The sequence below is a fragment of the Carassius gibelio genome, chromosome B12 (genome assembly GCF_023724105.1).
Source record: "Carassius gibelio isolate Cgi1373 ecotype wild population from Czech Republic chromosome B12, carGib1.2-hapl.c, whole genome shotgun sequence".
Taxonomy (NCBI): domain Eukaryota; kingdom Metazoa; phylum Chordata; class Actinopteri; order Cypriniformes; family Cyprinidae; genus Carassius; species Carassius gibelio.
In genome coordinates, this window is record NC_068407.1 from 1,973,933 (window position 1) to 1,988,637 (window position 14,705).

The 14,705-nt window shown below is 34.6% G+C and overlaps 2 protein-coding genes and 1 long non-coding RNA gene across 3 annotated transcripts; all 3 read left to right on the forward strand.

The window, feature by feature from the left end:
* Positions 1-1,700: 1,700 nt before the first annotated feature.
* Positions 1,701-4,494, forward strand: LOC127968838 (uncharacterized). The gene is made up of 3 exons (XR_008156147.1): positions 1,701-1,791; positions 2,677-2,703; positions 4,329-4,494. It is a non-coding gene; the product is annotated as an uncharacterized LOC127968838 (long non-coding RNA).
* A 337-nt stretch (positions 4,495-4,831) lies between these two features.
* LOC127969278 (sushi, nidogen and EGF-like domain-containing protein 1) lies at positions 4,832-6,733 on the forward strand. Its single transcript, XM_052571127.1, has 6 exons — positions 4,832-4,957; positions 5,062-5,340; positions 5,587-5,682; positions 5,781-5,937; positions 6,061-6,143; positions 6,235-6,733. Exons 1-6 carry the CDS (start codon positions 4,832-4,834, stop codon positions 6,313-6,315), a joined length of 822 nt encoding a protein of 273 aa, XP_052427087.1. The 3' UTR covers positions 6,316-6,733.
* Positions 6,734-9,867: 3,134 nt separating this feature from the next.
* On the forward strand, positions 9,868-14,610 carry LOC127969279 (sushi, nidogen and EGF-like domain-containing protein 1). The gene is made up of 4 exons (XM_052571128.1): positions 9,868-9,894; positions 13,911-14,174; positions 14,259-14,354; positions 14,470-14,610. Exons 1-4 carry the CDS (start codon positions 9,868-9,870, stop codon positions 14,608-14,610), a joined length of 528 nt encoding a protein of 175 aa, XP_052427088.1.
* The last annotated feature ends 95 nt before the right edge of the window (positions 14,611-14,705 follow it).

Genomic DNA, 14,705 nt, shown 5'->3' on the forward strand with positions numbered 1-14,705 from the left:
ATGATGACACAAAGGTTAAATGTTTTATCATTCTGTGTGAACAATTCCAGATAAAGAGACTGTTGAGCGAATCCAAATAAGTCAACATTTCCTGTATTAATTAATTCCTGTATTATTCTTTAGTGCTGTTGATAGCAAGGTCTCACTGACCAACTAGAACTGTAAAAAAGTATCGTAATTTATCTGCAAATGCTGCAGTAAACCTGTTCATTAATTAATGGTAAGTTTCCTTTACTTTATACAGTGGAAAACTGTAAGGTTATGTTAAATTCTACTGCCTTGGTGAGCATTAGAGACTTCTTTAAAAAACATGTGTGACCCTGGAGCACAAAAGCAGTCTTAAGTGTATATTTGTAGCAATAGCCAACAATACATTGTATGGGTCAAAATAATAGATTTTTCTTTTATATTAAGTAAAAATCATGTTCCATGAAGATATTTTAATTTCTCACTGTAACTAAATTAAAACTTAATTTTTGATTAGTAATATGCATTGCTAAGAGCTTCATTTGGACAACTTTAAAGATGATTTTCTTAATTTTTAGATTTTTTTTGCACCCTCAGATTCCAGATTTTCAAATAATTGTATCTCAGCTAAATATTGTCCAATCCTAAAAAAAAAAATGCATCAATGGGAATCTTATTTATTTAGCTGTATAAATCACAGTTTCAAAAAATGTACACTTATGACTGTATGGTTTTGTGGTCCAGTGTCACATTTTTTGTTTCACTTTAGACATATGTATGCATTTAGCAGATGTTTTTATCCAAAGCAACTTACAGTGCATTCAGGCTAACATTTTTCACCTAACATGTGTTCCCTGGGAATCAAACCCACAACCTTTTGCGCTGCTTATGCAATGCTCTACCACTGCGCCCTAGGAGCAATTTCTCATCTTTAGACTTAACAGACAGTAGAAACTTAGATTTCTCTATTTTCCTCACATAATGCCCAAGTCTAGTATTCAGGAGAACATTTATGGTGCATCTGCATCTTCTTTTAAAAAAGGCAATTCTTTACATTTTGTCTATTATGCACAAGAACATCACAAATGTTTTGTAGGTGAGGTGTGTAAATGATGACAGTGTTTCTGGATGATTTATTCCTTCAATGTTCTGCTGTCAGGTTAAGTAGTGCATATCATGTTGGCATGCAGTGCATATTTGTTTTGTTTTTAACTTTCTTTCTGTTTTGCATACAAATAGACGCAGGCCAAAGGACTGTACAGTAAAAAAAAATACAAATTATAAAAAGACACATTATGTTTAAACAGTTATAACTATGTGTTATAACTAAGTTATAACTAAGTTATGACAAGCCAACTTTTCGTATGGTGTGTATCACTGCCAATTCCATGATGTTCATTTAATGATTTTGGTCATATCTCTTAAAACAGGATAGAAATCCTAAAAATGAGTCACAGATTAAACTAGTATAATTTCTTAATAACACTTTATTTTACAGGGTCTTTGTTACACGTTACATTCATTTAGTATTATAAAGTCTATAGGTAATTCTTTTTTTTTTTTTTTTTTTTTTTGCATTGAAGTTACTCGTAACATTATTTTATGATGTTGATCTGTCACATTGTCTGAAATGTGAAATGAAGCACTTTTCTATTTTATAAGTTTTTGGTGGTGTTCCAAGACAGAAAAAAAAAACAAAAAAAAACACCTTAATTCCAGGGTGATGTTCTGTCCTTAAGCAGAGGTGTGGACGATTAAAAACCACTGCAAACTTCCTGCTAACTCACAGCAGGTTCAAGAGCATCGTCAAAGCAGCTGTCTGAGGTTCGTGAAATCATTATCTATAATGCTCCATGAGTGATAGATCGATTCTCTTGTAAATTGAGCATAAACATTACTTAATAATATAACATCTTTTATTTCTGAAACCAGATATATTAGTTTTTACTCCACTAAATTGTATTTAATTTTAATTATATGAAGAAAAGGTGATTTAATTTTTTTTTTTTTAAAGGGTTAGTATTACTGTAAGCTTGAATTGAGTGCTTGCATGTGGAGAAACGGAAAATGAGTATGAGTAAACCATGCTGGTATATCATGTGTCCCTAATTATATTGGTATGTGTTAACTATATACATTAAAAAGCAAACTAACATGCATTACATATTTGTAATAAGCGTACAGTGTAAAAATGTATTACGCAACATACTTATAAATATAAAGGAAGGGACTTCTTATTGGATTTTTTTCCCTCCAGTTTTAGTGGCTTTGAATGACTCCAGTAAGATTTGATTGAGTTTCCCTGAGTTCCAATAAGAGATTTTGGTTTAATGCATTTATGATATTGCATGCTGCTTTAATAATGCTGTCTGATTGCAGAAGAAGGGCTTTTGGTTTTATCTCTGACATCAGTGTCATCATGAGATTGTCTCCAGTTTTCCAACATCTGCGGTTGTTCATATCAGTTCTAATACTGGGTAAAGTTTAGTTTGATTGATTTTCAGACTTAAGCTGATGATACATGGAGCAACTTTTTGAGCAATGTTGCCGTCAAAGGGCAGCCAGGTGAGACACAGGGCCCACGAAATCTTAAAGCCCATTCTCAATGGGAAATTGCCCAAGCAACCTTGCAAAATTTTGCCCCATGTATGGCAAAGGCAATAAATATATGTGCTGCTGAATTTAATCATATCTTTTTCTTTTTAACAGCCAGGACACAAATAATAGCAACATCAGGTAATACAGATTTTATTAATTAGAACCAGATCTGTTTTTCATCTCAACCTATAAACGCTGCTTTGGTGCGAATAGAAGTGGGAATAGTGAGCATCTCAATCAAAGTTGTAGCTATGTAGATGGCATCTGATTATAGTTTTGGAGACTTTCTGATCTGCAGGTCTCCATCTGATCCATGTAGAGTATTTGTCTTCTAAAAAACATCCTCCTCACGGTGTACTGTATGATTGTTGTGTGTACAGGAAGTACGCTTGTGTGCCATATCATAATTATAGCCTAGTTACACTTGAAATTCACTATTTTATTCTTACAGTCAGCATGAGATATAAATTAATCTGTATTTTTTATGTTATAAGTGGGATAATGCATGGCTGTCTGTGCATTAAATTATTTGAATGCACTTTTTTGGAGGCTTCACGTCGGGTGCTTCTTGGCCTCCACGTTGTGCATTAAAATCGTTTAAGGCACAGCTAGCCATGCATTATCCCGCTTATACCATGGGCATTTGCCAGCATTGACAAGTTAAAGATGTTGCACAATATGTGACCGCAAGGGTAAAAATGAAGGTACATTATTAGTCAAATATGGCTTTTGATGGCATTCTGCCTGCTTCAGATAAGACACAGAGATGGAGTAGTGTGATTTTATTTAAACAGCGATTTTACAACTTGTTGGGGAGTAATATAATCTAGCGATTAAGTATCTAAGCTATTTTATGAATAAACGTCGCAGGGGTATGTTGACAAGTGTGCCCAATACAATCTGCGATCTCTCTTTCTCTCTGTGTGTGTGTGTGTGTGTGTTTGAGTACGAGTGATGTGTGTGGGTATGTGTGCATCAGTAAAAGCAGCACATTATTATAAAAAGGTGATTAAACTGACTTGGAACTACATGTGCTTTAAATAGTTTTAATCACTGATCTATATATAATGATGTTCTCTATTATAGATCAGTGGTTTTAATGCACACCTGGCAGCCAGTCAGAATCGAGTATTCAGACCGACCATGGTATAAGCGGGATAAGTCAACGTCTATGTATGCATTAAGCAATTCTAATGCAGGATATGAATGCAAAGAACTTTATTTGAAAGATGATAAACGGCTTTACCAAGGGTGCCAGTTACACTTAAAGTCTACCACCAGAGGTCATCAGCATCCCTCAAAAGATTACATCCAGATTTCTCACAGGACAATAAACATGACTGGAAATCAAATGTCACATTTTTAGTATTTTTTGTTTGCTCTCTAGTCACCACCAGCAATATTACACTCATTCAGTTCAACAGCAGGATGCACGATAAATGCTACTGCTGCTGATGGAAGCAATAGTTATGTTATTGATATTTAAATTAATTATCAAAAGACAGAAAGAGGCATAGTGAGTTCTGTGTGGGTGTTTAGGGTTAAATACCCGTGACAGTGCATTGTCTCTCTACATTGTCAGTTTTGTGTTAGGGCTCTTCAATGAAAGAGATGAAGAGATGCTCCAAAATTGGCTGTGTGCAAGTTAAAAAATGTATGATTCTTAAATCCACTTCTCCACTTCTTGGTAGATCTTATGCTAAAAGTGTACTGGTAATGAAAATTATTTCTTTTATAAATTGATTTATTTTATGTTTTCACAGATCCCTGCTATAACTACACTGTGCTGGATGATCCTAGGAGATCCACAGACAATCGATATTCCTACGAATTAATGTGTGACGTTTGGGTCAGCTGGAGCGGCTGGTACCGTCTCTTCATTCATGGTCAGAGCGCTCAGATGCCAGACACATGTGTTGATAAGTATAGCTGTGGTTATTGTGATATAGTTACCTGCCATTTGGCATACTGTGCAGGTAAATATAGTTTGCATTCACCCATGTATGTGTTTGTGTAATACTTTATAATATTTGTATGAATATTGTATGAGTTTTTGGTTTACTGTGGAGGAAAATACTTTTAATGTTTTGCACAGTAGTGCTAATTTCGTTAATAAAAATTATTTGTCGATGAGTTTGTTTATATTAGATGAGACAAACCAATGTCATTAAATGCTAACTGTGTCTCTGTATATCAACATGCAATATTATTGACAAAAAAGTGAGAATAAATCATTTTTTGTTTTTTTCTCTCGACAGGACGAGGAATGTTCTACCCATTCGGCTGGGCAGTAGGAGATGCAATAAATCCTGTGGTTGATGATGAAAGCTCCTCTGTTATTCAGCTGTCGAGTCCATTTCTGTTCTTTGGCCGCACATACCAGCAGATTTATGTACGGATTTGACTCCATCTTCATTGTAGGTCTAAATGTGAGTGGTGAATGCTTTATAAGCTCATCTGTGATCAGTCATTTTCACAATATGTCTCATGTTTCAGGTGAATAATAATGGACACCTCACATTCAACAAGGCTTCAGCGGAATATGTTCCATATTCATTTCCTGGTTATGAAAGCCAGGATATAATCGCTGGTCTCTGGACAAACCTCGACAACAGTGTGAGAGGTTTTGTATCTTATCAGCAGTACACCAGTGGAGATGTTCTCTCTCGGGCCACTCAGGACATAAACACACATTTCCCAAATCTCACCTTCACCGCTTCTTGGGTCTTTGTTGCAACGTGGAATAAAGACGCTTACTCCAACTCAACCATCACAGTAAGATTGATATTCTTCTCAAATATAACTGTTTTTACTTTAATCGTGAATCAGTTTCGGAAATCTTTATTGGCATGAATGTATTAAGACACAAAGGAAGTGACAGGAAATAACACAAATAATAGATTATTAATAATTAACTTTGTGGTCAGTCAGTTATGACCACAGTTTTCTGTAATGTAACTAATTTCGCAAAATACATAAACAATGAAAGTTTAAAGTACTTATTTTTTTGCATTCTTACAGGAAACATCATTTCAAGTGGTTTTAATTTCAGGCAATAATTCTTCATTTATTCTGATGAATTATGGTGAGATTGCTGAAACAGGACTTCCAGTGCAGGTGAAACAAACTTGTGTTCTGTACTGGGAACAAAATGTTACTATATACCACTGTACATAAATATTTTGTTTGTTTAAATATGTTTTGCACACTTTCAGGCTGGTTATGACACAATAAACTCTACACACTACTTTGTGGTTCCTGGGTCAGACAGCGGCAGCTTCATCTCAAACCTCAGGAACTCCAGTAATGTTGATGTTCCCGGCCGATGGGCCTTCAGAGTGGACAGCGGACCAAGAAACAGCCTCTTGAAAAGTAAAAGCATTATCTATAGATTATATTTTGTAGAAATTAACATAACCCCTTATAATATTTAGTATGATTAGGGTCAACAAATATAAATGAGTATTTTATGTGTTTGTGTGTTTTTCTGTTCAGACAATGTCGTTAGTGTTCGAGTGAGACTTTCCTCATTTTCAGACCTAACACAGAGTGGAAACACTGAAAGGCTTTTACAGAAAGTAAGTCACGTTTACTATGAATGTTATACAAAATCCAGTGCAAATAGACAACATGGAGAACGTTTGATCTGTTTGTCCGTCTGCGTTTCAGATGAAACAGGAGCTGGTCAAATACGGTCTGCCAAATAACTGTGAGCTGAAGTTAAGAAAACTGCAAAAGATAAAGCCATAATTACAGTTTCCTTCAGAAAAAGTCAAACTGGTTTGTTTACCATCTGACAGCAAATATCCCTGATGACTGATGATGTAAACACCTTATTTAGAACAATATATTATAAGGATACAAAAATGTATCATGTATTAAGAGCTCCATGTTGCTGAGATAATTCATACCCCTTCGTTTGAAGTAGTGATGTGTCGTTCTTTAATGTGACTCGGGAAGAACGAGTCGTCTCGGGGAGTGAGTCTTGAGCCGGAAAGAGAATTGATTAGTTCATAGTTGGGGTCTATCCAGGGGGGCAAGGTTTCATATTTTATTGAAGCAGTCCTGGGTGCCTCCATTGGCTAGCGGACCCCCACCTGCTGTTAGCATTCCATAGACTCCCATTCATTTTGGTGCCACTTTGACAGCGAATAACTTTACATCTGAGGCATTTTTCCATTAATTATTTCTAAAGAAACACCAAAATGAAAGGGGAAGGACTAAGGGGTGGAATTGGGATTGGTCCTAACCCTAAATCTCAGATGATGATTGCAATCTTAAAGATTTAGAAAATGATCAAGAGAGGAATGTCACTGCACAGGACAGATAATCTTGTTTGATGCTTCACTCTTCCGCTTTCTGTTTCTCTCATACATATAGCCTACATACATACAAACATATTTGATTATATACAAAAAAAAAAAAAAACTGTCTTTCTGTTTTTCCATCACATCATGCTTCATTGTCACTTCTTTTTAATCCCTTAAGAAATTAAAGTCAAGAAGTTTATTTACTAAAATATATCTTCTATAAGAAGACAAATACTCAACCAAGTTGTAAAATATGTGTTTTGCCTTTTACAGTTTGATTGGTGTCAGTGGTTTCTGTTTTTGTCTGTTTATTGCACACTTTAGCGAGTAAAAACAGGCTTGCTTCATTTTGATTGGCAAAAATAAATTATATAAAAATGAGTACTCAAAAATATTTAAATTCTGACATATACAGAGCATTTGATATTAAACTGAGAGAATAGCTTTATTGTTGCCTATGGTGGATGAGAAATTGTCTTTTTCTTTGTTCACCACGAGAGGGAGACAGCAGCTTAATGGTGTTTGAGTGAGATCCTTTGCTTTAAACGATTGTGTTTATGTTTTTACCCCCTGAAATACCAGTTTCAAAATCATTCTGAAGGCACACTTAATCAAACAAGCTTCTGTTTTGAGACCGCAGAATGTAACAGATGATACAGATGAACCTTTAAATTAAATCAGTGTCTGGATCCAAAATCACAACTTTTGTGTTGTTTGCGTTTGTACTTGTACTGCTGTGTAATAATCATTTGATGCTAAGCTAATTGGCAAGCTCCAGTTCTAATAACTTTTTAATGAAATCTATCATAGAATCTAGAGTCTAAACCTTAATCAAACAATTAAAAGTCACTTATAGTACATTTGTATGATTTCGCTGTGGACGTCATCTTTTGGAGAGATGCGGGAATTTACTCTGTGGAGCCCAGTGCATTATGGGTATCTTCTAGCTGCTGCGAGAGTGTCTCTCTTGTACAGTTGTTATTGTGGTGTAGCTTGGAATTGAATGAGTGCTGCCCATAATATCCACTTTAATAACCTCTACAAATGATGTCCTTTGAATTAGTGTAATTTACAGGAATAAATTTAGCAATTTTGATAAGTTCACCGTGATAAACTCGACCTTTTCTCTGGAAACCCTAGTAAACTCTGTCACAGACATTCTTGTGTATAGCATTTTGTGACATCTGATATAGATAATCATTATACAATGACAGAGTTATTCAGTCCCTCTGACTCACAAAGGCAGATAACATGCTTAGAACTGACACACACATTAGCATTAATGATAGTTAGACACTTGCAAAAACTCATGGGTGTGAAGGAAGTACTCTATAGCGTCACCTTTTGACAAAAGTGGGGGGTTTAGTTCTAGCTACAGACACCACACTCGGAACATATATGTGTCTCATCAAGCCAGACAACTTTCTAATTTACGTTCATCAGCTGCGACCAACAGGAAGTCAGCTATTTTGCTTTGAATGTTGATTTATGGAAGCAATCTTAAGATACAAATGCGTATTTTGCATAATTATACATTTTGCAATCTTCACAGAGGCTGGGACCTGGGCATGGCACATGGTATCTATGGCATCCCTTGAAACATAGTCAGAAAACTTGATGTATATCTCACACTTGCACGTATTTATATGAAACTCAATACACACGTAGATCTCATTGGGTCGAACAACTGTGGCACTGCATGTCATAGGCTCCGCTCAACAGGAAGTTGGCTGTGTTATAGCATGCTCTGGAATTTGATATATTCCTCTGAGGATTTCCAACTGTTTGCCACCAAACTCGACGAACATGATCTCAAGACATTAGGGATGCTAAAATGCAAAGGGATATTTGTTATCTCGAATGGTTTGGCCATGGTGAGTGGACGAAATTACAAAATAACTGTAATAACTGTTGCACACATTGTTTGATTTTGTTGAAACGTCAGTGGTTTGTTCACTGTGTGAGGTCGATCACATAGATGTGACTATTAGGAGTCAAAGATTTAGCGCCACCAACTGGCAGCAGGAAGTGTGTCTTTTCAAAATGCTTTGAATTCAGCATCTTGTTTTTACTCCATTTTTTTTTTTACTTTACCAGGATAATTTCAAAACATGACTGATGTGAAACTGTAAAGGGACTTTTGATATCCCGAGAGGGCTTGTCTCCCCAAGTCCAGCCATGAGAGGACTTTGGTTCCCATTGGCAGCCCAGGGTGTGCTTTTGGAAGTTCACAAATAACCACCCACCCGCCAGTTTTTCTGCTCCCCGTGACATAATTTCTCCCTCTTGTTGATTGTCTCATTTGAATCCCCTGTGTCATGTTCATTAGACCTCATTAAGCCCTGTATTTATAGTGTTGTATGCCCTTTGATCGCTTTGCTTTGTTAAACATATTGATGTGCTACCTGTGTCATAATAAAGACTATTACTTTTTTCCTATTGCGTCTCCACATTCCTTGCCGCCTCACAGCAGCACCGTGATCGTATGAGACAGCATTGGTGTTTTTCCATAATAAATTGAAGAAATCGATAAGTCTGTTAGATTACTAAGTTTAGATGTTTAAGTGTGTGTGCGCGTGATACAGAGAGCAGAGAATTGTAAACGTGCATCCATGTTAGAGACCGAAATGACATGCTGTCGTGTAAATAAGATAAATAACATAAGGCTATTTAGTTTGTTTAATAAAAGAATAATAAAGAAAGAATCAAATTAAATAAAATTAACTTGACCTTCAACAATATAATGGCAGGGTAAACACTCAAAGTCACATTCATATACTGTAAATACACTGAAAAACTCCAGTTAGACAACAGATCACATAGTTATACATGTTGGATTTTAATTATATGTGTTATTATTAATTAAATCAAATTTATATTATTATATTCTATTTATAATTTTAAATGTTTGTAAATTTTGTGTTGGTGAATAGAGAAAGTATAATGTATAGCTATACTTGTTATTAATAGTATTTTTAATCTGCATGCCAGGATGATACTGAAAGTGGAAGAGCCATGGGTAAAATGTATTTCTAAGAATTACTGGCAGTGTGCCAATGTAAACAGTTTCTACAATTCCAGGAGATGTCCCTAAAAAATGTTGGTGATGCATATATAAACCCAATGCGAACTGTATTCCACAATAGATACCTAGGAACCTGTTAGAAGAAGCTGCATGAGGCAAGTACAATATTATCATTGCTTGTGTAATGGTTTGAACATTATATATCAATGGGTAAATTTTATTATTTTATTAAGGATACATTTGAGACAACAGGTTAGTAAAGCAATAGTCCAGTCAAGTATTTTATGATTTTAAACACCAAATTGTATAAGTCACAATTATGTATTATTAATCTTTAAAATAACATAATTATTGCAGGTGTAAGCAGCTAGTTAATACTGAGAACTGGTCCCTATGCTAAAGTGTTACTAAAGTCATATTCATTTACTTGAAATACCCTTTACCCTTAAATACTCCAGTTAGACAACAGAGCCCGAATTTATGGATTATTTCTATTTATTTATTTTTTGGAGAATTTACAAGAGGGTTTGTCTATGTATTTTGAAACAACAGTTGGACAAATATGCAAATAATGGTAAATAATGCTTATACTGCACATGCTATAATTATCTGTAACTATTAAATCATGTACATTGTAATCTAAAGCTATAAATTAGTACATAATTAAATATTCACTGTCAGCTGATAAATATCCAATGTTGATCAGTACCTTTAAATTAAAAATAGCCATGCTGATGATATACCTTGAACCACTATTTTTAGCTGCATTTTTTTCTTGTTTCCAAAGTACAGTACTGTAGCATGTAATCACATGTACTGTTTACAACACATAAAAGTTAAAGATTCCCAAAACAAAGTGGGACCCGGCTTCAGAGGCAGAAATGTCTGATTACTTTCTCTTAAGTTCTCTTGAATTACCCTGATACGACAGAACTCAAAATTAAGGCAACCATTTTTTGTTTTTTTTAGATAATAATACATTTCAATATTTGTATTACATGCTACATGTATTTTTTTTTTTTATTTTTTTTTTATACAGTTTGTTTAATTAAAATATTTTAATTAAGTTTACTCTTAATATTTATGGTGCCGGTGAGGTGTAGCTGCATCAAGTTCTTGCAAGGTTATGACTGATTCACAAATTCCTTAAAATACACTATTAATTGATGGGATATCATTTTTTATCATCTGAAAAGATTATTATAATTGTTTGGGGAAAACAATGATGAATACAATTTAGAGTGCATTTTGATCTGAATGTTCTACTTGATTCAAAATTAAACAAATATCTTTTCTGACATCTTTTTTCCAAATGAATAAAATATTAAAAACATTCCACTCTTCTTCCAGCCACTCACAATTCACCCTTTTGACTTTTTAATATTTAATTAATCTGAAATGGACTGTATCTTAATATGTTTTTGTCTCTCCTCTTTGGACATATTAGGTTTACAACAACATTTATTAATCTCTTGAATCAACTGAAATCTTTCTACTCGTTTCTTTTTTATCAGATTTTTGCTAAATGTAATTGAATACTCTCTCAATTTATGTTTTAAGTATTCCCAATTAATACCACTCTGCATTCTTTTACAGGAACTCAAAATATCTAAGTTAGTAGAACTGTTCTTTAAATATTTTGAATGTTTGTTTTTACAGATTAGGATTGGTTTAACTGCATTTTAAAATAATAAATTCAGTTATTATTTCTCTGATTACAGAAAAAGGACCCCTACATGTGGTTTTATCTCTGACTTCATCATCATGAGACTGTCTCCGGCTTCACAACATCTTCTGCTGCTCCTCTTATCTGTCCTGTCACTCAGTAAGGCTTTGTTTATCATCTGTCTTAAAGGTTTAGTTCATCAGATTCAGCAGTAGGACAGAAAAACATATTTTATAATATCTCAGAAAGCAGTAGGCCTAATAAAGGAGCAGTGAGTAACTTCAAAGGGATTTTAAAAGACCTGTGTAATTTTAAAAAGTGAAAATGTCAACTGCGAATGAATTTCACATGTGACCAGATTGTATTTACGTGACATAGAATGCCATTCACAACTGTTTTGACTTATTTTTGTCACAAAATAATTAGTCTGGATGCCATGAGTCAGTTTTGGTGACTTTGCAATAATTATTAAAGTGTTTAAAATGTTAACAGTGAAAAATGAGTAATTGTTTCCAATGTATGTAAGGAACACAAAAGCCCCGACATTGGGTGTATAAATATAGGCAAGTAAAGCAAGAGAGAGATTAACCCTCAGAAAAAACACCAAAATATTGATGACTGTAATTGTTTTTAAAAGGACAATATTTGATATGTCCCATACCAACTTTCTGTTTTCATGAGAAATATTAATATTTATTTATATGTGAACATTTGTTAAATGAGTTACGAGTTACTGGTGTAGCTATTCAATGATTTTTGTGTTTGATCATTCACTCAGCAAACCCCTCATTGGCCAACACCACAGATCCATCAGGTAATGTTATGAATTATGTTGTGTGCAATGTTTTTTATGTACTTCACAGAAGTGTTTTATTTAATGTTGTTTTTTTTTAACAGTCAATACAACAATAACTCCAACAACAACTGCACAGCCATGGACAGGTAGTCTATTTTTGAATGAATGCGTGCCAGAGTAACTGTAATTACAAGATTATGGAAACTGGAAATCCAAGATGTAGGTGACTTTGTTTCTTCAGTAGAACACAAACTAATTATTTTTTTACTCAAATCGTTGCAGTCTGTCAGTCCCATAATGTCAGTGGATGGGAATAAGGGCTTTGAGAGTCATAAAACATACACAGACAATACTAAATTAAACCTTGTAGCTTGTGATGATACACTGATGTGTAAAGACACGAAATGATTGCTCTGTGCAATAAACTGAACAGTATTTATATAGTTTTTTTACATCTGATTTTAACCACAATGTCTGAACTGTCCTGAGCGCGTTTGCATCTTCTTCTTCTTGCTTTACAGTCACAGAGGTACGAACAACTCACTTTTTTTAAATGAGAATGTCCCTTCACTAATAGGTCCTGCATCTGACTCGATAAATAGCAAGTCTGCATGCATGCTTGAAATGGCTATTGGCTTATTTTCTTATATATTTTGTAATATTTCAGATTTAATTTACACTGTCAAATCATACTGGTGCCTATAACCCGAAAGAAAGAAAATGTCAAAGTTTTAAATATTAACAATGAAAAATTAGTGATTGTTTCCAATGTAAGGAACACAAAAGCCCAGACATGGAACGGATAAATATAGGCAAGTAAGGAGAGAGAGGGAGAGGAAGAGAGAAGATTAACCCTCAGAAAAAGCACTAGAATATTGATGATTTTTTTTATTTTTAAAAGGACAATCTCTTTGAAATGTCCCACACCAACTTTCTGTTTTCATGAGAAATATTAATATTTATGTATATGTGAACATTTGTTAAATGGGTTTCTGATGTAATTATTCAGTGTTTTTTGTGTTTGTTCATTCATTCAGTAAACCCCTCGTTGACCACCACCACAGATCCATCAGGTAATAATGTTGTGAATGATGTTGTGTGCAATGTTTGTATGTACTTTACAGAAGTGTTTTATTTAATGTTGTTTTTCTTTTACAGTCAGTACAACAACTGTTCAGTCATGGACAGGTAGCCTATTTTTTTTATTAATGCTGTGTTCACTCCAGAGTCTTCAATTACAATATTCTGACTTGTAAAACTCCTCACATCTTCATTTGTGTGTGTGTGTGTGTGTTCATTCTCTCTGCAGCGCCAGCAATATTTTATCCATTTGGCTCAGCAGCAGGAGACACTGAACATTTTGAAACTGGTGGTGAAAGCTACTATTATGTTGGACTTTCAACTCCATTTAAGTTCTTCGGCCGAACATACAACCAGATATATGTGAGAACTCAGTTCCATTAACAGTTGAAGTTTGAATTATAACGTAGTAATGATAAGCCAGTTATTATTTTTCTGCTGGATTTGATTTGATTTCTCAAACTGCAGGTCAATTATAATGGACTCCTTACGTTCAACGTCCCTTCAGTGTCAGGACTATACAATCCCACCAGAGGAGCTGAAGATTTCATTGCTGCGCTCTGGAATGACTTTGATGACAATTACAGTGGTGTATTCTCGTATCAGCAGTACACCAGTGGAAGCGTCCTCAGTCGCGCCTCTCAGGATATCAACCAGTATTTCTCTCAAGCGAACATCAATGTTAATTGGGTCTTTGTCGTCACTTGGAGATATGGATCTCAGCCAAACCCGGTAATTAAAAAAATTCATCTATGTATTTTCCAAGGTCACCTATTATTTAATCAATTAATTTTGTTGTTTTTCTTTTCTTTTCAGGCAATCCTGTTTCAAGTAGTTTTAATTTCAGGTAGTGGTCAGTCTTACTTTCTGATGAATTATGGTGACTGCGGTATGTTATATGGTCAAGTGGAGGTAAAACACATCACAGGATTGAAATAATATTACATGTATTCTATATCAGCTCTATATGTATTCATAATGTTGTTGTTGTTTTGTGTGTGTGTGTGTGTGTGTGCGGTTTTAATAGGCTGGATATGACACAATAAACTCCACATACCACTTTGTAATCCCTGATTCATCTAATGGCAACTACCAAAGCCTGAAGAACACGACTAATGTAAATGTTCCTGGTCGCTGGACATTTAGTGCATGGGCAGGTATTGATTGACTTTTGAATTAATGCTGTGTTCTCGAGCACAGTAGCTGCAATTACAAGATTCTGACTTGTAAAACTGCTCACATCTTAATTTGTGTTTTTGTGTG

What these genes read in the sequence shown, in the direction of transcription:
- LOC127969279 (XM_052571128.1), top strand. Translation starts at nt 9,868, where the DNA reads ATGATACTGAAAGTGGAAGAGCCATGG. An exon ending in ATGGATCTCAGCCAAACCCG is followed by an intron (nt 14,175 to 14,258) that starts GTAATTAAAAAA and finishes TTTTCTTTTCAG; the next exon opens with GCAATCCTGTTTCAAGTAGT. An exon ending in TGTTATATGGTCAAGTGGAG is followed by an intron (nt 14,355 to 14,469) that starts GTAAAACACATC and finishes CGGTTTTAATAG; the next exon opens with GCTGGATATGACACAATAAA.
- LOC127969278 (XM_052571127.1), top strand. Translation starts at nt 4,832, where the DNA reads ATGTTCTACCCATTCGGCTGGGCAGTAGGAGATGCAATAAATCCTGTG. An exon ending in AAACAGGACTTCCAGTGCAG is followed by an intron (nt 5,683 to 5,780) that starts GTGAAACAAACT and finishes GCACACTTTCAG; the next exon opens with GCTGGTTATGACACAATAAA. An exon ending in AAGAAACAGCCTCTTGAAAA is followed by an intron (nt 5,938 to 6,060) that starts GTAAAAGCATTA and finishes TTTTCTGTTCAG; the next exon opens with ACAATGTCGTTAGTGTTCGA.